The sequence below is a fragment of the Sorghum bicolor genome, chromosome 4 (assembly GCF_000003195.3).
Source record: "Sorghum bicolor cultivar BTx623 chromosome 4, Sorghum_bicolor_NCBIv3, whole genome shotgun sequence".
In the NCBI taxonomy this organism is placed as follows: domain Eukaryota; kingdom Viridiplantae; phylum Streptophyta; class Magnoliopsida; order Poales; family Poaceae; genus Sorghum; species Sorghum bicolor.
In genome coordinates this window covers 8714130-8736747 of record NC_012873.2, presented here as the reverse complement: position 1 = coordinate 8736747, position 22618 = coordinate 8714130, and the positions used below count along the sequence as shown (strand labels likewise).

General features: G+C 40.7%; 3 protein-coding genes and 1 long non-coding RNA gene across 8 annotated transcripts; 2 read left to right on the top strand and 2 right to left on the bottom strand.

Moving 5' to 3' along the window:
* On the bottom strand, window positions 6568-7265 carry LOC110434695. Its single transcript, XR_002452335.1, has 2 exons — window positions 7179-7265; window positions 6568-6905 (listed from the first exon to the last, which is right to left on the bottom strand). It is a non-coding gene; the product is annotated as an uncharacterized LOC110434695 (long non-coding RNA).
* LOC8073795 lies at window positions 7090-8607 on the top strand. The gene is made up of 2 exons (XM_002453513.2): window positions 7090-7399; window positions 8193-8607. Exons 1-2 carry the CDS (start codon window positions 7164-7166, stop codon window positions 8470-8472), a joined length of 516 nt encoding a protein of 171 aa, XP_002453558.2. The 5' UTR covers window positions 7090-7163; the 3' UTR covers window positions 8473-8607.
* LOC8085544 lies at window positions 8656-15000 on the bottom strand. Of its 2 annotated transcripts, XM_021459362.1 has the most exons (13): window positions 14460-14993; window positions 14039-14290; window positions 13859-13954; window positions 13232-13406; window positions 13063-13143; window positions 12877-12977; window positions 12096-12188; window positions 11357-11428; window positions 10608-10727; window positions 10474-10524; window positions 9484-9669; window positions 9083-9344; window positions 8656-8989 (listed from the first exon to the last, which is right to left on the bottom strand). In XM_021459362.1, the coding sequence occupies exons 1-12, from the start codon at window positions 14982-14984 to the stop codon at window positions 9294-9296; spliced, it is 1803 nt and encodes a 600-aa protein (XP_021315037.1). In that variant the 5' UTR covers window positions 14985-14993; the 3' UTR covers window positions 8656-8989; window positions 9083-9293. The 2 variants fall into 2 exon arrangements, with proteins under 2 accessions (XP_021315037.1, XP_021315038.1); XM_021459363.1 differs by lacking the exons at window positions 8656-8989; window positions 9083-9344; window positions 9484-9669 and adding an exon at window positions 9670-9784 and having other exon boundaries at window positions 14460-15000.
* LOC8073794 (pentatricopeptide repeat-containing protein At1g51965, mitochondrial) lies at window positions 14963-22413 on the top strand. Of its 4 annotated transcripts, XR_002452334.1 has the most exons (4): window positions 14963-15794; window positions 17544-18991; window positions 19702-19797; window positions 22159-22413. XR_002452334.1 is itself a non-coding variant. In XM_021459361.1 (2 exons), exons 1-2 carry the CDS (start codon window positions 15096-15098, stop codon window positions 18744-18746), a joined length of 1902 nt encoding a protein of 633 aa, XP_021315036.1. In that variant the 5' UTR covers window positions 14963-15095; the 3' UTR covers window positions 18747-19668. The 4 variants fall into 4 exon arrangements, 1 of the variants encoding a protein (XP_021315036.1); XR_002452333.1 differs by lacking the exon at window positions 19702-19797 and having other exon boundaries at window positions 22162-22413; XR_002452332.1 differs by lacking the exon at window positions 19702-19797.

Below are 22618 nucleotides of genomic sequence, written 5' to 3'. Positions count from 1 at the left end.
CAACCACCCATAGTGAAACAAATATGGAAAGGCCATTGCCACATGCACCGTGCCCTGGCCTGATCTTTCCTAATCACGCGGCTCTGATCGAGAGCTATCGCCATCGCCATCGCCATCGCCCATCGCTCCAATCCAACAATGCATGCCCACCGCTCTGAAGTGTTCACAATACTTTCAGCACCAACAGCTACAGAATTGCTATAATATGTTGTCCCATATAATTAAAGCCAGAACTAGTAACAACAGCAATTTTAAAAACCTAGCTGAGCACATGAACTCATCGCCGCGACCGTCCAAGAAAGTTTCACCGCCCGTCTAGAGCTAGGAAGGCGTTGCATTGCACCTACAGATGGGGCACGTCGAGTGGCCCTGCAGCCACTGATCGATGCAGTGGCGGTGGAACACGTGCAGGCACAGCGGCAGCCGCTTCGCCGTCTCCTCCTTGTCCACGTCGGCCAAGCAGATGGCGCAGTACTTGGACGGCCCGCCGTCGCACGGCGGCCGCGGGACGTCGTCGGCACGCGCTTTGCCCGGTGGCTCCCGGTGAAGCGCGGCCATGAGACGACTGCCACCGGGACGGTCTCCTTGCCTTTGCGCCAAAGGCACACGCTGGTGCTCGTACGGGTACGGCGACGGCGACGGCGACAGCGACAGCGGCAGGAGGACGCCATCATCGGCGCGGACACCGCGCGCGGCCGGTGCCTCAGCCTCTGCTGCCTCACGTGGAAGCGCGCCGCTGCCAGCACGGTCTCCGTCGACTTGCGACGACGACGGCCGCTGCGGAAGGCGCAGGAAGCGCGGCCAGGGGACGAGGTCGGCGCAGACGCGCGGGTAGTAGGCGGCGCTGATGGTGACCCAGAAGACGAGGACGACGGCCATGGCGAAGACGGCGCCGTAGCGCCGCGCCGCGGCGATCCGGACGATGGCGTAGACGAGCGCGCTCGGGAGGCCGATGCAGGCCGCGGTGGCGACGGCCAGCGCCCACACGCGGGTCACGCAGTCCGCCATGGGACGCCGGGTCGCCGGCCAGACAGCTAGCGTGTCCTCTGCTCTTGGAGACTCCTCGGAGATTCCGGTGGAATGGATGGCAATGGCGATTGGTGACTTGTGTCAGCGTCAGTGAGAGTGCACTCACCACTCAGTCACTCACGCCATGCCTCCGTTGGCCGTTTTTGCTTTCCCTGTCATCAGGCTCGGTTTCCTTTATTCCTTCCTTTTCTTTTTTTCCCCGTCAGCAGGTGCGTGCGTTACAATTCTTTTTATTTATTTAGTCATTTTCCAAATCCCAAATCTGTATTCTCTCACTCTCTCAAATACGAGGAATGGGCTGACGACAGGCCCCTGTGCATGCATGGTGAGGATATTTTTGTTTCCCCCGGACCCCCTTTTGCTCGATCAAAAGAACGCGGGTTTAGCTTTATTTATTAAAGATTGGCAAGGTGACAGCACCTTCCTCCCTAAGCTACCTTTCCCATTGCAAACTAGCTAGCTACGCTTAGGTAGCTAGGCTAAGAAATGGTAGCTAGTGTAGTGGAGTGTAAGTCCTTAATTAATTTAAGGAGGAGAGGCTGATCACTAGCTCGGCTTCATGGAGTTCTCTCTCGATTTATCGGTGATGCCGTGATCGATGGCACCATTTGTAGTCTCGGAGCTACTGCACATTTGTGATCGGCCCTTCCCTGATCACGCGGTTTCGATCGAGAGCTTCCATGCCCCCCCCCCCTCCCCCCCAATGCAAGCTATCCGATCCATACCCATCTCAGCTCCTTCAGTTGCCACATGCGTGTTATTATTGTAAAAGATACTAGAATCGGCGCTCTATTCGCTTAAGCTTATTCGTCGAATATGCTAGCTATTCAGTAGTATTTTTCTCTCACAACAAATCAGCGAATAGTAGTTTCAGTCATGTCTTATCAGCCAAGTAAACAGAGTGATGATTGAGTTGATCAAAATTATACTAGCTTGGTAAACCTTTGAAAGACATGCCTACGCAAGCAACACCGTACCAAGAAGCTAATTATCCGCTCGATTCTCGGTGGCACAAAAGGTACTGTAGTGGGCCGAGAAAGCATTTATTTGAGCTCAAATACGGGTCCAATGGGCCTTCATTAGCTTCTAACTTTTTTCTTTGGTGGAAAATTTAGCTTCTAACTTTGTGTGTGTTCCGGTGTTTCTTGGATAATATTTGGGGTTACACATTTCGCTACTGGGTAGTAAGTGCTACAGGATCTCATAAAAAATACTAGTAAGTGCTACAGCCTACAGGAGATTGATGGCTGAGATAAAATGCAATTTTCCTCTAAAAAAAAGTAATAAGTGCTATAGGAGATCGCTAGTGCTCTGTTGCTGATGTTGCTAAAAAAAAAAGGGCGTTGTGTTGGTGGCACCTGTGCTGCTGTTGCTCAGGTTGGATCGAGCCTTGTTGATGTAGTGTCGAACTTAGTTGGGTTTAATCGAGCCTTGTTGATGTAGATGAACTCGATTGATGTAGTGTAGCAACTAGAAGCAGTGCGGCGACACTCCAAATAACGATGACCACACTCTAAATAACGATGACCACCAGAGCGATGTTTGTCGACGACGACGTTGGTAAGGATTAGTCAAAGTAGTACCATTACACTACCTGTCTTGGCCTGAAGACGACAACACGTGTGATGAAGAACTCAAGCAGTCACGCCGCTCTCCTAGTATAGGATCACAAGAACGAGAGGTTCCATTACCGTCTCAAGGGATGGAATGAATATACTACGATAATGACGCAAATAGAGAGATAGAGAAATTAGGGAAAATTCTATTTCTTAATCTCTGCGTATTCGAGAAAAAAACTATCTTAGAAATTCTCAAATCTAGCGGTTTTCCACATAGTACATCTAGTGCAACTTTTTCACGAGGGGTCGGTAAATACAAATATAGAGATGAACCTCCTATCTTCATGTCAAATCAAATAATAATATAATACTAGTTGATGTAGTATCTTCTACTTTCACTTATGGGCTTCTTAAAGCCCATTAAAGAACACTAAGCAATACTAGGCTTTGAAATTTTATTAGAATTTCCGCATATGAACAACTAGTTACTAGCCCATATATAAATTCTAACTACAAGTGTCGTCGTTGTCAGCCTCGTAGTATTGGCACACTCATCTCACCTCCTTCTAGTGGTAGAGCAGAGGTCAGGTCACTGGACCCTCTGTAACGCATGCGCATTATGTACATATATACATACATAACACACCCAATGTTCCAAATTTGTCCGAACAGAAAATATTAGGAACGATTGAGCAGCCCAAATTATAGAGTTCAAAGGTCCATCGAGCACACTAAAAACCTTCGAAAAAGATCCATGCTTACGCATGCAACAACGTACCAAGAAGCCAAATTAGTTACCCACACGTAGGCTGATAGAGCATAGACCGCCCTAAAGTATATTCTTAGTACTTTGAGCTCCATCAGCTACAGAAAATAAAGTAACAGGTGAAAAGTTATGGCTGAAAATACTGTTCACTGATTTATCATGAGAAAGAAATACTGATGGCTAGTAGAAAAAGTATAGCTTATGAGACAAGCGAACGGGCAGTTTGCCTGTAAGCGAGACGAATTTTTTAAGCCTAGTTACTTCATGACTGGACAATGTTTGTCAAATAAAAACGAAAGTGCTACAGTATTAAAATCTAAAAACTTTTTGGATCTAAACAAGTCCTTAATCCGTGAATACATGTGTTATTGAGTGTCCCCTTAAGTTATTTTAAAATTTTTAGAATATATTATATTACACGACAGATGAGTAGTAGATAAGACCTCGTCTATGCTGGCTCCTATCCTCGTTTATGTCTATTATTGAATCTAGCAATCAGCGAATAGGGTATTAGCATCGTGTTAGATATTGGCTCTTCATACTGACCCCTAGGTGACGGGCCGATAATGTGTGTTTGACATCTATGTTGGAAGAGCATGAGAATTTATTGTGGGGGTTAATAGAGAGAGTTAAGGTGAGAAATTGACTTTTAATTATAATCTCTTATTAAGTTCATGGAGGTAAATAAGAAAAGGGAGTAAAAGAGAGAATTTATATCCACTATTTGGTATAGCGTTTTTTAGGGAGAAATTATCTGACAAATTATGATGGACGGTGAGGATATATTTTCCTTTCATTAAGATCACAATTTCCACTCAATTACCACCCCTCCCCCAAAGAATTGGTTATTAATGAGAGTTGATTCTCTAAACCCCCATTTCTTTTCCCATTAAAACTCCCACTGCCACAAAACAAACAAAAGATTTCTAAACTCCTATCTCTAAACTCTCATTTTCTACTTTTAGTTACCCCAACTAAACGAGCCACGAGGGGTTCTTGGCATATTTCTCAACTTTCTAGACCCTCACACGTGCGTCCCATGTGACTAAAAACGGCACCATTGATGAAGTAATGATTAAAGATTAAAGACATGTTCTGGCCAGTGGATGTACACCGCATTCTACAAATCCCATTGGTTGGTGGCAGGGAAGATTTTGTTGCATGGCATTTTAATAGGAACGGTCTATTTTCTGTCAGATCCGCATACCACCAGCAATGGATGCACAAGTTCAATAAAAATTTGATTCAGGATCAAGATGGTGGTGCAGGCGATGAAGAGGTATGGGGTAAGCTGCGGCAACTTCAAATCCCAAGCAGTTGTCAAAAAAAAAAATCCCAAGCAAGATAAAAATTTTTGGATGGCGAACACTGCATGGTGCATTACTGTGTAAGGGAATCCTAGCAAATAGACATATTGAAAACTCCGGCAGTTGCCCTGCATGCCATGATGGTTGTGAAGATATAAAACATCTCTTGTTTACATGCAGCCGTGCCAAGGAGATATGGCAAAGACTTGGCATTTGGAGGAAGATGGAAAGAGTTCTGGATTCAGATAGATCGGGGGTTCAGTAATTGTTGCTGACCTGATAAAGATGTCTCGACCACTTGAAAAGTTGAATCATGTTGGCCTAGCAGAATTAATTTTAACGGGAGGCTGGTACATTTGGTGGGAACATAGAAAATTTGTTCATGGAGAAGTAATTCAGCAGCCGGTGTGTTCAGCTAATCTCAATTGCCACTCTGGCTATTAATTATCAAAGAGCTACGAAACAGACTGTCAGACAAAGGGTAGGATGGAAGAAACCTCCAGCAGGGAAAATATTAATAAATGTTGATGGAAGTTTCAGAGAACAATTGAGTGATGGAGGAACATGTGTCGTTCTAAGAGATTCAGATGGCGCCTTCATAACAGGCACATATACTTACAGAGAGCATGTTGTAGATGCACCTATGAGGCTATGACAAAAGTGATGGCACTAAAGGAGGGACTACTTTTAGCTCAACAGATGGGATGCAATGGTTTTATTATACACTCAGATAGTATGGAGGTTGTGGACACAATGAAAAGCGACATCACATCTACAGCGGGGGTAGGGTTTCACTCTAGATACTATATACTACCTCTACAAAATGCAAAGCTGTTTTCGAGGTTGCCTTCGTAATCTTATATATACTTTATTTTTCCAAAGAGTCGTATGGCTAAAAAGTCATAACTGAAAGTACGATCCGCTTATTTATTGTGACAGAAAAATACTGTTAAATAGCTAAAAAATTTGGCAAATAAACTCAAGCAAACAAGGATCTTATCTTCGGTTGAAAATATATGTATTGTAAAAAATCATCAATTTTTTCCCGGAGATAGTAACCCTGACATTACTGTAGAGAACACATTACCCAAATTTCTTTTTGTTGAGGGGAATTTCTCTGAAAAAAAGTGAGAGGATTGATTGGTCGAGCAGCCAATGTAGATTTTACAGGTCCATTGAGCACGCTGAAAACTCATTAAAAAAATGCTTAGACATACAGTGGAACAAGGCGGCCAAGCATTCTCTTGCTACCTGGTGTGGGTTACTGAGTTATCCATGTCCGTCCGGCACCGTCGTTGCAATTGTAAGCTTGCACGTAACGTTGCAAGTGCAGTAAGGGTATCTCCTCCCCTCCTTCAGACATTCAGGTCGTATTGTGGATGCATTTTCTGGCCGGCGTTTAGTGTTTCTGCAGAGAAGTCTTCAGTTACCTGGTCTCTGAAGGAAAAATGCAAAGCTTGTTTTCCATTTTTTATTGCTTTATGCTTGACAAACCATATACACAAAAATTATACGTGGCTTAATTGTAACGTGAGAATCACCCTTTGCACATAAGCGTTCACTCCTATAGGCTCCTAAAGTCCTAAAGCAATATGAATACAGATGCATCGCCCTTTACGCGTAATGCATCACCCTTCAGCAATATTTGTGTTACATTTGTTATATAATCAATGAGTTCCAAAAATGACCTACCCAAAAAATTTTTTCTCATCTTGCTAAAAAACAAGGATTAGAAAGAAATTTAGAGAACTCTTGGAGATGCTCTAACTAAGTTAGTAGATTAACAAAATAGGAGTGATTTATAAAAGCTTTATGAGAAGCAAAGATTTTTTTTCTCTTGTGCATACCGTAGGAGCAAACAACACCAGCTACCAATGTATCATCATTATTCCTGTGACTGTGTGCATGATAAGGAAGCATATCCATTGTTAACGATGACCTGACTGAGATCCAGCCGACTGTCTGAACTACCAGACCACAATAAACAAACTAATCTCTCTTTTATTTACCATTATTAACACCAGGCCTAGGCATGATCCCCAACCCCAAGCTAACAGAAAGCACCTTCTTGCCGCCATAATCTACCTTATCCTTCCTAATCCGCTGGGATAACTCTTTTCTTTTCTTGGCCTGAGATAAGATGCTTATCTGTATCAGCCAGAGGGCGTCGTTTCCACATGCTCCCCATCAGGACATCATGGATTTTATCCAAATAATAACTGACTGATGTCCATTCCTTCCTTCCTTCCTATCAACAACGAAGAGACAGAATCCATAAGTAATTCGATAGCACAAGAAATATCAATACGCTAATCTATCAAGAAAGATCACATGGAGTAAGGGTAACTATCACTCGCTCTTTGGCGCTGAGTTGACAAAAAACTATCTAACTAAACAAGACACTTATCTAACCATTTGAATAGCTCTTCCTTTTCCTCCTATATATATCCACATAAGCTGCGTCCCTTTGATGTCCAAACATTGAGCAGAGCTTCATATGAAATGGCAGAGCCTTACAACTTAGCATCTCATGCAGTACACTCCGAGTCAGCTTCCTTCTCGGGCGCGTCCAGTGGGTCCTTCTGCTCATCAGCTTCGAACTTGTCTGATGATGCAACTTCTTCCCCACCTGGTGGTCATCCCTCTGAGCTATCATCAACATCTTCGAGCACGTTGCATCTGGATGCCGAGGGTCCCCTGTATGAGTTATCCTCACTGCTAGATGAACTTCCAATCAGGTGCGCATACTGTCTTCGACCACACAACTGTAACTAATCTAGAGAAGACAACACCATGCTTGTTTATATTCCAGTTTCCTTAGGCCTTGTTTAGTTCCAAAGGAAAAAAAAATTCCGCGACACTGTAGCACTTTCGTTTGTTTGTAGTAATTATTGTCTAACTATGGACTAACTAGGCTCAAAAGGTTCGTCTCGTCAATTTCGACCAAACTGTGCAATTAGTTTTTATTTTCGTCTATATTTAATACTTCATGCATGCGTCTAAAGATTCGATATGATGGAAAATCTTGAAAAATTTTGGGTGGAAGTAAACAAGGCCTTAAAAAAAAGTCATGAAAGTTGTCCAATTTCTACAAATAAATCACAATGTGTCACCAGGCTTCACAAAATAGTTTAGTAACTTTTACATTCATGATAAAGGTAGAAATAGATATAGCCTCAAAATTACAAATGCTTGAATAAAATTTGCAATTTCTTTGTACTATTATCTTGTGCTATACTGGCAAGCTTCTGTCCCTACCATTTGTTATGAAAAGCTTTGCAAATTCACTTTCAGTTCAACAGAAGTTGATACTGCTCTGTGATAACTAGTAGAGGTTCCCCTTTGCGCAGGATCTATGATAAGTATGCAACAGAGTTCAACTTCACATGTATATTTGCTGAAAGGAAAAAAATGAGTGGATATAAACACAATGTCATGATTATAAAAAATGAATAGTCCACATTACTTTCATAAAATTTACTGCATATGCAAAGCATTCAAATTCATTTTCAAGTAATATAATTTCCACAGGAAAGGGCTGTCCAATTACTACCAAGGGAAGGCCCAATCATTCACATCTATTTCTGATGCTACAAGTGTTCAAGATCTTGCAAAGAAAATTTCATACAGTAAGAGGATGAGAGCAAGCAAAAGCTATTCAGTAGGATTAGACATGAACCAACGGTCAATCATTGTATCAAGACCATGCAACAAGGTGATTGCAAAGAGGCCCTCAAATGGTTCATTTGCCAGAGTAATGCCAAGAACTAACAACACCAGCCAGAACAAGAGAGATGCACACACATATTGATCTGTAACAAAGGGAAAACTAGGGCGACAACTGACAAGTCTCCACTTCCCATTGACCAGCTGTGCTTCGTGTGTGTGCTTTATACATGAAAATCTGAAAAAAAATGTTTGCTTCTACGATCAACCTGATTTCTTATGTGCTTCATTTCATGATCCATATGAAGATTGATCAATCAAATAGATGTAATGAGGAAGGGTGAGTCATAATAAACAAAGCACAACATGAGAGAAAATACAGTTATCTTCGTCACAATGCCTCCATCGAATTCCTACTCATCAATTATGTTTCAGCAGTCTTTTTATATAAACAAATATCAACAACGTGGAGGAACCATTAACACATTTACTTAGCAACATTTATCAGTGCTACACCAAACGAAACTATAAAAAAATTCTATGTAGGGTTAAAAATGGTGTTGCAGATGACTTTGGACAGAAGCAAAGGCCACATGGTAAGCTCCGGTTGCACAGGGATGTGGCCCATTCAATTCTCTTTCCATGCATCTCAACAAAATGATCTGTTCATAAGACAAGAAAGATATATATAGTATCTAAACTTAAAGGCAAGTTTCCACTGAAGTTACATACTTTGAACTTTATGTACGCATTACCTGAAGGAAATATCTAAATTGACATTCACCTTCCTTTTCCAAATATAAAAATGCATGAATTGCCAACTAAAAAGGATGGTGCTGTACACGGTTTTTGCAACCTTCAGAGCAAACATGTCCAAAGTGATAATTTCATTCCTTTGGCACATGCATTATGCCTACCATTCCATGTTTTTTTCTTAAGAATGATCCAGTAATGATGTCAGTTGAATCATTTGTTGCTCAGCCATCTGGTATAGTCTCCAACAGCATCAAGATCACACTGCATGGTGGTGGTGGTGGGGGGGGGGGGGGGTAAGCGACATTCATAAGAAATTTCTGATATCAGTGCTTCCAACAGATTGAGATAAGGCAAAAAAATGAACGCTAAATATAGTTCTTTTACGGGAATGAATTCTTACATCTTTTGTTATTCCAAGATGATCAAGTAGAATTCTTAAACCACCACTTTTTGAAGCATTGAGGGGAACAATATCAATTGTATCTTGATGCATTTTGATAACATGTGCTTTCCCTTTGGTCAGTTCTGAACAATGCTGCCTTAGGGCAGATGAATCCTCTTTGGTACTATCAAAAAGAAGCAATTTCTGCATGTACAAGTAAATAGTGTAAATTCAATATAAATTAAACTGATCTATTACCTATTTATCTGATTTGTTGAAGATGTTCGGAGTGCTGCCAGTATTAGTTATTCCGACAATTCTGCGTTAAAAAGATTTGCTAAAGACATTTTATTAATCATACTGCATTTCTTCTTTCATCTCTATTTACATAGAGAACCTCAACAATCTTACCTTATTGTCTATAAAGAGATAAAATAGGAACAGAACCTAGCTCAGTTGGTCACCCAGACCACCCAAGTTCAAGTCCTCATCAAGGCAGATTCAGGTGCCTATTTCTTCTTAACTAATATAACTCACCTAGTTCCTCCTAGGTTGCTCAAGGTTCTTTTATGTAAAGAAATAATAAGGATCCTTAGAAGCTGATATTCAGTCTGATAATTTGAACTTACAACCTAAGAACAGGTTGAGAGGCCTATCCTACTTAACTACTAATAGCGCTGATTCAAGGTTTGTGTTGGTAAGCAGGGCAGTCTTACTCCTGTTCCTGCTGCCTGCTAGTGCATTGGATGATCTACATAAATAGACCTACAGTTTGGACCATTCTGAAGAGTGAGGATGCTATGAGCTTATTATCTCATCAAATGCAACAGATTTACTAATTATAGTTTTTCTAATTATCATACTTCTGTGATAACATAAAAAAACTCAACTAATAAGCACTGGATACTAACAACATTGTCCAGAATAGTCAAAAAATAAAATCCTACCAGCCTTAAATAAATCATTATATGCTTTCCAAGATTAAAGTAAGAGTATAATAAGACAAACCTGAATAGATGAACATTCCAAAAGGTCCTCAATTGAATGCATCACTTTTACCTGATATGAACAAATTTTCCTCAACTGCCTGAAGCCTATCGTAGTTAGAACATACGTCTGTACAGCAAATATCTAGATCATACCTTGTTTTCATTATGTACAGTGTGCAACAAGTCAACAAATGGGTGTTCAAACAAGGTTAGACCTTGTTCCTCACAGTACGCGACAAGAGGAATTTTATGCTTCAAGGAGTACAGCAATGCCTGCAAATTGAACAAATGGACCTTGTTGTAACATGAATGAAGATTTTCCATGCCTAGAGAGTTCTTTAGCAAAAATGAACAAAATAGATACATACTCCCTCCATCCCAAATTATAAGTCATTCCAAGAATTATGGAAAGTCAAAGCATCTCAAGTTTGACAAAATTTATATGATAACATAATAACATTTATGATACCAACTAAGTATCATTAGATTCTTCATTAGTTATATTTTCATAGTAATATCTATTTGATCTCATAAATATTTCTAATTTTTTCTATAATGTTGGTCAAACTTGAGATGCTTTGACTCTCCAAGATTCTTGGAATGACTTATAAATAGAGATGGAGGGAGTAGATGTTAACAGAAGCGAAGGAAATATTGGTAGCAGAAGGAGCTCATGCTGAAGGGGAATTCATTCCATGCCTATATCATCTAAAACCAAATACAAATAACACCCCAATTAATTAAAAAAATGGACAACATCTCCCAAATAAAGGAATAGTGGGTGCAGAACTAAACCTTCAACAGGAAAAAAAACACATCTAACAAAAGAATATATGATAAAATTCGAGAATAAGTATAGATTGTACTAAAAATAATTCAATGGCATTATCATAAGTGATTACCTCCTTGCAGACATCTAAATCCAGTTCTGCTCTATAAACTTCTTTGCCATCCCTTCCATAGACAAGTGAACCCTGAACCAAATGTAGCAGAAATATAACTATTTGGGCACCAAGTCTCACTTGAGAAAAGGGTGATTTGATGATACCATTAGATGTTCAGATAAACAAAGGAAAACTGATGGTGACAGCTCAAAAGCTGGTACCATTTCCTTCCACATAACCCTTACATGATGGCATGAGAAAACATCTCAATTTAACAATATTATCATTTGTATGCGGCTCATGGAATACATATTACATAGTTGCAGAAACAACTTACATGGAAAGGAAAGAAGTTAAAGAAGATCAACTTTGCCTTGAATATTTTAAAATTTAAGTATTTAACCATGTCATATTCGCACAACAAAGTAACATTTTATTCCAACCCATGTAACTTTACAAGTCTTTTTTGATAAGACATTTATTTTCTAGGAGAAAAATGAATATCAAGCAAACAGAATTTGGTCAAAGGTAATGACAAGGAACTTAATTTGTTATGCTAAACCAATGAAGCACATATAGATATATATTGTGTGAAATAAATTGTACTTTGGGCAAATCCATTTGTCAATGTTACGTCTTCAGGACTATATCACAAGAAAAAACAGGGTAACATAAAGTGGCACACAAGTACACAGCTTTGATAAATAATCTCTACAAATCTAGAATTCTTATTCAAATTAAATTGGATATAATGTACCTGCAAAAATACACCAGGTGAAGTCTCTGAAATAAAATCACTTTTTTCATGGAAATCAAGAAGCTTGAAGGTTCTAATGGTGGAAGCCCGACTCTAGATAAAGAACAAAATATCAAGAACACATAATAAAAAAGTAATATGGAGTGATAAGCCTCTTGGATGTTGTTGACATGCTTTAATTCATCATTAATCAGATGATATTATATTAGTTATTATTGAGTTCAGTAAAAAAATAAGTAATTTTTGTATAATAGAAATTTTCTTTGACAGGCATACATAGTTACCTAATACTATATAAAGTAGAAGTTCCCAAAAGTACCTGTTTGGCTGTTTCATAGGTTTTCTCAAATCTCAATCAATAAAACATACTCCCTCCATTCCAAATTATACACGTTTTGGCTTTTCTAGATACATTACTTTTACTATGTAAGTATGTATCTATACATAGTGTAAAGTGCATATAAAAAACCAATATATCTAGAAAAGCCAAAAAGTCTTATAATTTGGAACGGATAGAGTATGTAACTAACCTGTAACCTATATACAATTTAAGAGAATTAGGAAGCAATTGACATAATAAAATTCACTTAAAGAACTAAACATCCTCTTAACTATCAGCTTTCATGAGAATTTTTCAAGTGTTCCACATACTGTCTGTTTTGGGAAAGCTGGCATAGGATTGGTAAATGTTAAGTTCAAAAACTATTCTAAGACTAGCCACCACATCAGATCAGTGTCATTAGCATTGCATGAACAAATACCATGACTGCATAGAACCCACCTTTCTAGTAACCATGATAATATTTACTCCCATTGCAATTGCCTCTCTCAAAGATCCTATTGATTTTTCATGCAGGCCTCCTTCATAATCCACAATAGTACCTTACCAAATTTTCGGAAGAAATTATACACTAGATTGGCAAGATCCAATACAAGCCAAATATTTCTAGGCGCTCAATCAACTCACCATCTATATCACAAATGATATGGCTTAGTTTGGCTTGATGTTTCTCTTGTAGGATCGCTTCCTCTATACTGCTATCAGCCTCTGTGAGTGAATCCATAGTAAGTGACAAGAAATAGATTGACATTCATTTTGTTTTCTATAATGGTTAAAATGTGAAGAGGAAACTTACCAACAGAATTTTGTAAATGTTCCATGCCAGTAGCAATATCATAGGCACTCTTAATTAATCCCTTTCCACTCCATTCAAGAGTATTTAATATATGTTCTTCTTCTTTCTCCATCTCTTCTTCAGCCACCTTGCTGACTTCATGGTCAAAGCCCAATAAATGCAACAGCCCGTGCACCTATTGAAGTTTAAGTCAGTTAGCATAAAAAAGTGTGCAAGTTCTTTGGCAGGCATATGCACCACAAATTACAGCAGTAATAGGCTAATAGCACAGAAGTATGCATAGAAGCATTCAGCTGTTGATACAGAATGGACAATGGAAATAAGCCTCGCCATGACCTGTAGTCTCTACTTTTGCAGGCAGCTTTTTAAATTTCAGATACTGCTCCATTAAAATAGTGCCCTAAGCTTTTTATGCCTTTGATACAAAATTTCTTAATTGTGAAGGTTCAAAATGCAGTGTGAACTGAACATCACATTTGCCTATTATGGAGGTACAAATTGTAGCAAAGCTGAACATGACTATATTGATAAATCTGACAACAACTACAGGACTATTGATCCATTGATGCAACTGGAGAAGTTGCAGTTAAACATTATTAAGAAATAAAGAGAGGAAAACCAACCAACCATGAGAATTCTTATCTCATCAAGAAGTGTGTGGCCCCTTTCTTCTGCTTGCCGTCGAGCTGTTTCAACAGAAATTACTATATCACCCAACTGCAGCTGTCGAAGAAAAACAGAACATGTAACAAAAAGGGTCAAAAGAAGCATCCAAAATAAATAGACTCATTTGGTAGGATGCCATACAATGGGAATATCAAGCTCTGGGATATGCTGAGACATCGACAGAACATCCGTAGCATGATCCTCATCCCTCCATTCCTTGTTGAGCTTCCTGATGAAATCATCATCGCAAAGCAGAAGAGAGACCTCAATGCTAGCATACTTGTTTACATTGCATACAGAAGGATCTCTGGTAATGTAATCTGAGCCTTCAAGGTCGTTGAGGGCCAGCTTCACTGCCTTCCCAACATCTGTCCGAAGAGTTTCAGCAATGCCCTGCACAGTAATTTGCAGTGAGAAGGACATATCTATAATCCAATTTAACATTACGTACAAATGCAAAGAGAAATACCACAGAGTGGCTTCAAATGCATGCTCAATTTGTTTTGAGAAAAACCTGCTTCATCAGTTCAAAACTGCAAAACTAGGGGCCCAAAGCTATTACCAGGATTTCAGGATCGTCGGGGAGGGCCTCCTCAATGCCAATTTGCACGCTGAGCTCGCCAGGGCCCTTCCGCGTCGGCCTCCTCGCTCTCTTCCGCCCCAGCAACACCGGCGGCCGCGACGAGCGCCTTCGCCTCCCGAAGGTCGACGAGGCGTATTGCCGCGACGCCGCTACGATGATGGGAAGCAAGGTACGACCGTGGGGAGGAGGAGCAGGCGGTGGCGACCGGGGACGGAGGAGCAGCCGCGGGGTGGAGCGGACGCCGGAGGTGGTACAAGGGAGGATTTGGTGAGATGCGAGCGCGCGAGAAAGGAGCTGGTGGAGGCGCACCATCGAGAGAGCAGCAGCAGATTGGCGTGGTGCGCGCGAGGCGTCTAGAAGGTTCTGGAAATTTTGGCCCCAGGGTGGCTGGGCGAGGGAGGAGCTCGACGGAGGCCTGGGAGAAGCAGCGAGGAAAAATGGAAGATAGGGTTTAACCGTTGAACCCCAGCTAAGAAGGGCTAACTTGATAAGACTCACTGACATGTGGACCCAGACCTGGCGAAATCTACTTGGCCCCACATGTCAGTGAATCTGTAGAAGCTGTGTGACTTCAGTTCTCAGGCGCCCCCAAACGCCAATCCACACCGGCCCAAAATGCCCCGCCGCCTGACTACGACCTACGCCGGCCGCATCGCGGCGGCGACGCCGTCCCCCTCGGGGCCCTCTCTCACCGTCACCATCTCGCCGACGCCGGCCCCCACCCCGCTTGACACGCGCGGCTACTCGCTACCGCGCCGCCACCTCATCTGCGCCGTCGCCCGAATCCTCCGCTCCCCGGCGTCCCCCGCCCCGCTGCTCGACCTCGATGACTACCTCCGCTCCCACCGCCTCACTCTCACCTCCGCCGAGGCTTCCGAGGTCATGAAGGCGCTCGCCCCCGACACCTCCCTCGCGCTCGGCTTCTTCCGCTTCGCCGCCACCTCCCTCCCCGGCTTCCGCCACGATGCCTTCTCCTACAACCGCATCCTGGTCCTCCTCTTCCGCAACCGCGCCGACCCCGCCGAGGCAATGCGGCTCGTCGCGGAGATGGAGCGCGACGGCGTGCCGGGCAACATCTCCACCGTGAATTTGCTGGTCGGGATGGGCGTGGAGGTGGGGAGGTGCCTGGAGCTGGCGAAGAATTGGGGGCTGAGGCTGAACGGGTACACCTACAAGTGCCTTGTGCAGGCCTATCTGAGGAGTCGGGAGGTGTGGAAGGGGTTCGAGATGTATGAGAAGATGAGGAGGAAGGGCTACAAGCTGGACATATTTGCGTATAACATGCTGCTTGATGCGCTTGCCAAGGCTGGAATGGTATGATAATGATCACAAATCGCATATATTTAGCTATGTTTTTTGTCATGCTGTGCTAAATTTAGGAAGTAGGAATGGTTGTGTTAAAAATGTTGTTGGTATGATTAATTCTGATCACTTAAGCACAGCATATTAGGAATCACAAGGATGAGAGATAGCTTACTCAAATATTTCCTAGGGACAAAATTTGTGCAACTTAGATGGTACTTGCACAGTATGTAAGTATGAGCTGCTACTGTCTGTGGTCTTTAGGTGGTTGGTACACTAGTTTATCTGATTGTGGATTCTAGCTACTCTTGTGCTGGAAGACACCATTTAATAATGTTCTACACGGGCACTTGCATGTCTGGAAGAATTCAAACTTGTAGAAGAGCTTGTTTCTGCTGCAATTATGTTCCACAAATTGTTGATTGTTAGTTTCTTGCTACTCGCTACATATAGATGTCCCTGATGTTTGAGTTACTGGTGTGGGGGAATCTGTATACCCAGTGGAACTGACACACCCTATTTGCCATTGCTGCTATATTCATCCTGTTCAGTATCCTTTGCCCTGCTCTACTATCATCCGGCACTGCAGTCCCTGTGTCACACTGCTCATGCAGCCGAATTAGGCCCTCCCTGGACTGGTGGAGGTGGCTTCACTTAGTGGCATATTGGGGCTAAAGAGGATGCATGACTAGGAAAGTGAAGGATGAGGAGTCAGGAAGAGGCGGTATGATGTTGTTTTGATAAAAAAACAAAGATAATTTCAAGTTCATATGCTTGCTAGGTGTATCTGTTAGACATCGTAAGTTAATATGCCTGTGGTGAGGAACCAAGGGGTAAGGAAGGGGCTCAGGATTTCAATCAATTTGTTTGATCCTTCCTTTAGTATATGTTGCTTCCTTTTATGCCTTCATATACACTTACAGGCAAGCTCATAAATGGCAGATAGCGGCTTCGCAGCAGATTAGTGTTTGCACAGAGGATTGTGGATAGTGGACACTAAGGCCCTTTTTGGTAGGGATCCAGATTCTAGGAGAAATGTTTCAGATTCAGTAGAGAAACATTTCTCTGAGAAACGGAATCACTTACTAAAATCATTTGGCTAGCTGTCTGGATTCAAATTCTAAAGAGAGGAGAATGTCGTAGACTAGACTAAAATGTCCTTTGCATATGATGAGTTTTTCTTCAGTTACTACAGCAAAATAAAAACATTTATAATCATGAGATTGAATGTTACTTGAACCATTGGATACAGATACATGTATCGGTATCGGAAGGATGCGGTTTTCTTACCATTGGAATTATCCACAAATGTCACTTGAACCATCCACATAGTGAATAGCAGCCTAACAACAGTAATAGCGGCTTGAAATAGCGGACGCTAAGTGCAATAGAGGCTGCTAAGTGCAATAGCGGCCGCTAAGTGCAATAAGGGTCGCTAAGTTCCAGCACACTATCTTTGGTCCGCGACCTTGTAACGGTAGCGGTAGAGGGCTGCTACCGCTATAGCGTTCACTGTTGCTGGCGCTACTAATGCTATTTAGTACTATGCTTACAGGTGGGCCATGGGCTAACTTGCTTTGACATAGTGTAATAGTAAGGGAGGTGGAGGGGTTGGTGTACCATGAGTCATCATTTTAGTCCTTTTGCAGCAGTAAAAATTTGTTTCTAGAAACCCTGAATTTTTGTTCCTTCCCAAGAAAAGGTTTCACTTTCACCTAACTGCATATAATCCATTAACAAGTAAAAATTTGTTTCAAGCAGGTTGACCAAGCTTACCAAGTCTTTGAAGACATGAAACAAAATAACTGTGATCCAGATGCATACACATACACTATACTAATTAGAATGTCTGGAAAGGCTGGGAAGGCCACTAAATTTGTCTCATTTTTGGAGGAAATGGTGTCCAAAGGATGTGTTCTTAACTTGATTGCTTATAATACTGTTATTGAGGCTCTTGGTAAGAACAAGATGGTTGATAAGGCGATTTTTATGCTTTCTAAAATGATTGAGAGTGACTGCCAGCCCAATCAATTCACATATAGCATTATGCTGGATGTTTTAGCAACAGGGGGACAACTCCACCGGCTGAATGAGATTCTAGATATCTGTAGTGGACATCTGAATAGGTCAGTTTATTCTTACTTGGTCAAGGCACTCTGCAAATCTGGGCATGCAAGTGAGGCTCATAGTGTATTCTGTCGTATGTGGAGTTCCCATGAAAAAGGAGACCGGGATGCTTTTGTATCAATGCTTGAGGCACTATGCAATGCAGAAAAGACAGCAGAGGCTATTGATCTACTGCATATGATGCCTGAAAAGGGGATTACTACAGATGTTGGAATGTATAATATTATCTTTTCTGCTCTTGGGAAGCTGAAGCAGGTGTCTTTCATGAGCAGTCTCTATGATAAGATGAAAGCCAATGGGGTTGCTCCTGATGTTTTCACGTACAATATTATGATTTCAAGTTTTGGTAGGGTTGGCTTAGTTGATAAGGCATCTGAACTTTTTGAGGAAATGGATGATAGCAGTTGCAAGCCTGATGTAATCACCTACAATTCTATGATAAATTGCCTTGGAAAAAATGGAGATCTCGATGAAGCCCACATGCTTTTCAAAGATATGCAAGAGAAAGGATATGATCCTGATGTCTTCACCTACAGCATATTAATTGAGTGCTTTGGGAAATCCAATAAGGTTGATATGGCATGCAGCTTGTTTGATGAGATGATTGCACAGGGATGTGTTCCTAATATTGTAACCTATAACATTTTACTAGATTGTTTGGAGAGACATGGGAAGACAAGAGAAGCTCATAAACTTTATGAAACTCTGAAGCAACAGGGATTGGCTCCAGACTCGATAACTTACTCAATACTTGAGAGATTGGAAAGTAGATCTCAACGAACAGCAAGAATACGAAAACCAAGTCGGACTACAGGTTGGGTTATAAGTCCAATATGATAACCTACCCTGGTTCTTTCGGTTGTATACGGTATACCTCCGGTGTAGTGGAGCTGAGGGCAAATAGTCTATATGCAAACTTGCAAGTGTATTGCAGGTCAATGATGTCAACAAATGATTGCTCAATTACCGTGAAAACAATCTATTTGTCTTGACTCATCAGAATGATAAGTATAAATAGTATTGCATGGCTTCCGATGTCTTGGTTCTGAACAATTCATGGATGATGGACATCTTGAGAAGAGGTAAAAACATCTCTACTTTGTCACCTTATTAGAAGAAGACTGGTTTCAAGATGTGAGGATCTATCTTGTAAAGCTCAGAGTTAGTACCTAGATTCATAGTTATTAAAACTGGATCAGGCCAGCAGTTTAGCTGGGAAAAAATGGAACCAGAGATCCAGTTCATTCTGGCCTCAATTTTGGTCTTTGGGTCATTTTTATATGCATCTAAAAAACTAAGACTGGTGGATCATAGATGGAAGGTTGTGTACTTGTGTGCACTGTGGAAGGGGATTGTGAAGAAAACACGTGCCATCCTTTTCTCTTTTGTGCAACATTGCTGTAGCCTTGACAGTTCCTTTTCTTCTGTGAATGTATGTGGGAGAGAATGCCTGAACTGTTCCTGTTCAGATGAAACATAACATTCTCCTTGAATCTGCCATCAACAAGCTTTAGCATAGCTATGGTTTTCTTTAATATTTTGATGTATACAATTATACATTAGCCTAGGAAAAGTTTCCCCTTGAATAGTGGAAAGGAGCTGTGTCATCAGCAAGCATTTTCATAACACCGTTCCATTTGCTTTCATATGATTTAATATAAAGTCAGGTCTAAGGTGTTATGAGAAATGACTTTGCCCTCAGTGCACTACTTGTTCAACTACCTAGCATGGCAGCATGCATCAATTTGTTGAGGTGCCACTGTCTATGTCACCTATGTCATTTTTCTTGCAGCAATTTGATGCTTCATTGTATTGTATCATACTAATATGATCTGGAATCAAGCTACCAAATTAAATGAAGTGGTCTTTTTTTTTGTTGAAAAGAAAGGTACTCCCTCAATCCCAAATTATAAGTCGTTCCAAGAATCTTGGAGAGTGACCAAATTTATATGATAAAACAATAACATTTATGAGACCAACTAAGTATCATTAGATTCTTCATTGATTATATTTTCATAGTATATCCACTTGATCTCATAAATCTTTATAATTCTTTCTATAATTTTGGTCAAACTTGAAATGCTTTGACTCTTCAAGATTCTTGGAATGCCTTATAATTTGAGATGGAGGGAGTAACTATGATTTGTATCCATGGTTTTGTGGGCTGATAGAGTGACAGGATCAGTGGTGTAGCCGAGCACCTGGCTTCCCTAGCTTTAGCCCTTGTCCAAGGCCCCCAAAACAATGAAAATCCACTCAAAACACATCAGAATGTCAATTGTTCGAAGGACATGTCCTTGTATTAGCACAGTATTAGTCCCGGGGCCTAGCCTATTTCTGGTTCTGCCCCTGGACAGGGTATAGATCTATATCCCCATTCACCATCAGTAAGTTGGAAATTGCACAATTTAATACAAGATTAAGGACCACCAGTATACTTTACTCTTTATAATGTGAAATTGGAATAAAGTGGCATTGTTGCAACTGCTTGCATCACATAGATAATGAAATTGTGTGGGAACACATGCTTATCGCAATGGTATGCCTGGAAGAACATTCTCAAATCTCAACACTGTACTAGAAAAGTAAATATTGAATGCATCATGCATGTCAGTATAAATGATGGTTTATATGCTACTATTCCAAAAACTGAGTTGGAAAAAATCATAAAGCTATGTTATTACTAGTTGAACAGCGTATGGTCGCAAACCAGGCCCTCAAATTGCTTCAATTTTGCACTTCTCACTTTCCAGAGGAGTATAGAAGCACTAGTTGAGGAATAGCCTGACTTGCTGAAGCTCCAAACTTCTGTGTTATCCACATGCTTATGGAACGTTGATAGGTTCTGCATCCACCAGTTCCAAGTTGATTAACTGCCATTTATGGTCATAAATTCTCTAATTTGTGTCTAACTAGGGTGTGGTTGTAAGATTCCCAGCCATTAGAAGTTACCAAATGGCTGTCCTTTATGGATATAAGCTGCCAGACATACTCGTACCAACCTACTCTTGGTACAAATTTGTCTTCTCTCAATGCAAGACATTGAATGACATTCTGGGTATAGGTTTGTATCCTGGTTTTGCAGAATTTAGATGTATTAAGTTTTGAATTTTGAGCCATATGTTAAAAATTAAGAAGTACAGATTTATATTGAGCTTTGATATGAAAGGTAGAATGTGAATTTATAGATATAAATTATATGTCAAAAAAAAACTAAGTCGAATTTATTGTTCTGAATTCAGATTGATGTTTAACACTTAAACTAGAATTTAAATTTTATAGTTTCAAGATTGTTTTCAGTGTCAAATCGCTTAAAATTTTACATACAATACATGTTTTATGATAATCATAACTGAACTATTCTACTTTGAAAATTGGAGTCCATCGTTCAAGAATGTTTAGATTGATCCATTTTGCAGTATTTTTTATTTGTAGAGCTTGCCTATGATGTTTACTTTTACAGATACTTGGAAGTAAAAGAATCTTAATTTTTACCCTCGGAAATTATACTCCTGTTTGAATTATTTTTGGAATTTATGCATTTATAGCTGTGTGTTACTCTAGAATGGTATTTTGATTGTTTGCGATTCAATAGGAGCTTTAGTATAGAAAGTTGGAGATAATTCCATTTAGGAGGCCGTCTTTTCAGGGACTCCCTCTTGAGTCTTGACAAGGCTATGTGCTGGTTCAAATGGGATTCATAACCATAGATGCATTTTTCTGCTTTTTTATATATTTATAAAATAGTGCAAAGCCCACTTAAAAAATGTAGACTCCTTATCAAATATTCTGATTAATTCAATCTTCCCTGCTCTATTTAAGAGACATAGGCCTCTTTGTGTTTCTAATTCTTTTGGACTTCAAGTCTACTGAGTGATAAAAAAAATATCATTTTCTGTGTGCACCCCTCAGCATATTTAAGGTGCTATCTTTCTTTGGTTTGCCCAAAGACTTCAAATGCAAAACAGTTTGATTTTTTTAGGCCTGTAGTGTAGCACGTGGCAATGCACCCTAAATCTTTTGTTTGGGGATCAGGGGATGTGTTGGAGGGAGGAGGGGAACCTTGTGCTATATAGGAGAAAGTAGAAGCAACAACAGTTTATGATGGCTTTCATGCATATAACCTCTTTGTTTTCTTACTTGTTCGTCATGGCACCCTTTCTCATGCAATATATTGCCAGTTTACAAACTAATTTCTATCTGGATCCCATACTTTTCCCTTACTATGTTGTACTTTTGACAACTTCAGCAGTTAGACGGCCCTGCTTGAAATCCTCAGTATTTGGAACAGCTCCATGTTTCTTTGGAAATTTATTGCCGAAGGGTGTTCATGTAGCTGTTCCCATCATCCCATGACACTGTTGCTTGGGGTTATTGATGTACTGGATGCCTTCAAAGATGAATATGGTGGAGGTGTGGTTAAACCTAATTCCCTTATCAAATAGGCAAATACATCAAATGCATCTGCTGCATCACTCCAGTCCTGTCTTACTGGAGTCAACAGGTAATGTGTGCAAACATCAATTAAATAAATGGATATATAAATATATTGATGGGTTTCTTACTTCAGCAAAAAGGTGGGGGTCTGGTTGAAGATACTGGAAGATCGAGCTGATCTAGTTCCTATACCAATACAGGCAAGTCATACTTAATACTTTTGTGAGGAAAAATGCCCCTTCTTTGATTATTGTTCCAGTTATTTTTGTTGA

Coding starts and splice junctions, on each gene's coding strand:
- LOC8073795 (XM_002453513.2), top strand. CDS start 7,164: ATGGCAGAGCCTTACAACTTAGCATCTCATGCAGTACACTCCGAGTCA. Junction 7,400..8,192: donor CTAGATGAACTTCCAATCAG/GTGCGCATACTG, acceptor TAATTTCCACAG/GAAAGGGCTGTCCAATTACT.
- LOC8073794 (XM_021459361.1), top strand. CDS start 15,096: ATGCCCCGCCGCCTGACTACGACCTACGCCGGCCGCATCGCGGCGGCG. Junction 15,795..17,543: donor CGCTTGCCAAGGCTGGAATG/GTATGATAATGA, acceptor TGTTTCAAGCAG/GTTGACCAAGCTTACCAAGT.
- LOC8085544 (XM_021459362.1), bottom strand. CDS start 14,984: ATGTCAGTGAGTCTTATCAAGTTAGCCCTTCTTAGCTGGGGTTCAACG. Junction 13,144..13,231: donor ACATTTACAAAATTCTGTTG/GTAAGTTTCCTC, acceptor ATTCACTCACAG/AGGCTGATAGCAGTATAGAG. Junction 11,429..12,095: donor CACCTGGTGTATTTTTGCAG/GTACATTATATC, acceptor CATTTGGTTCAG/GGTTCACTTGTCTATGGAAG.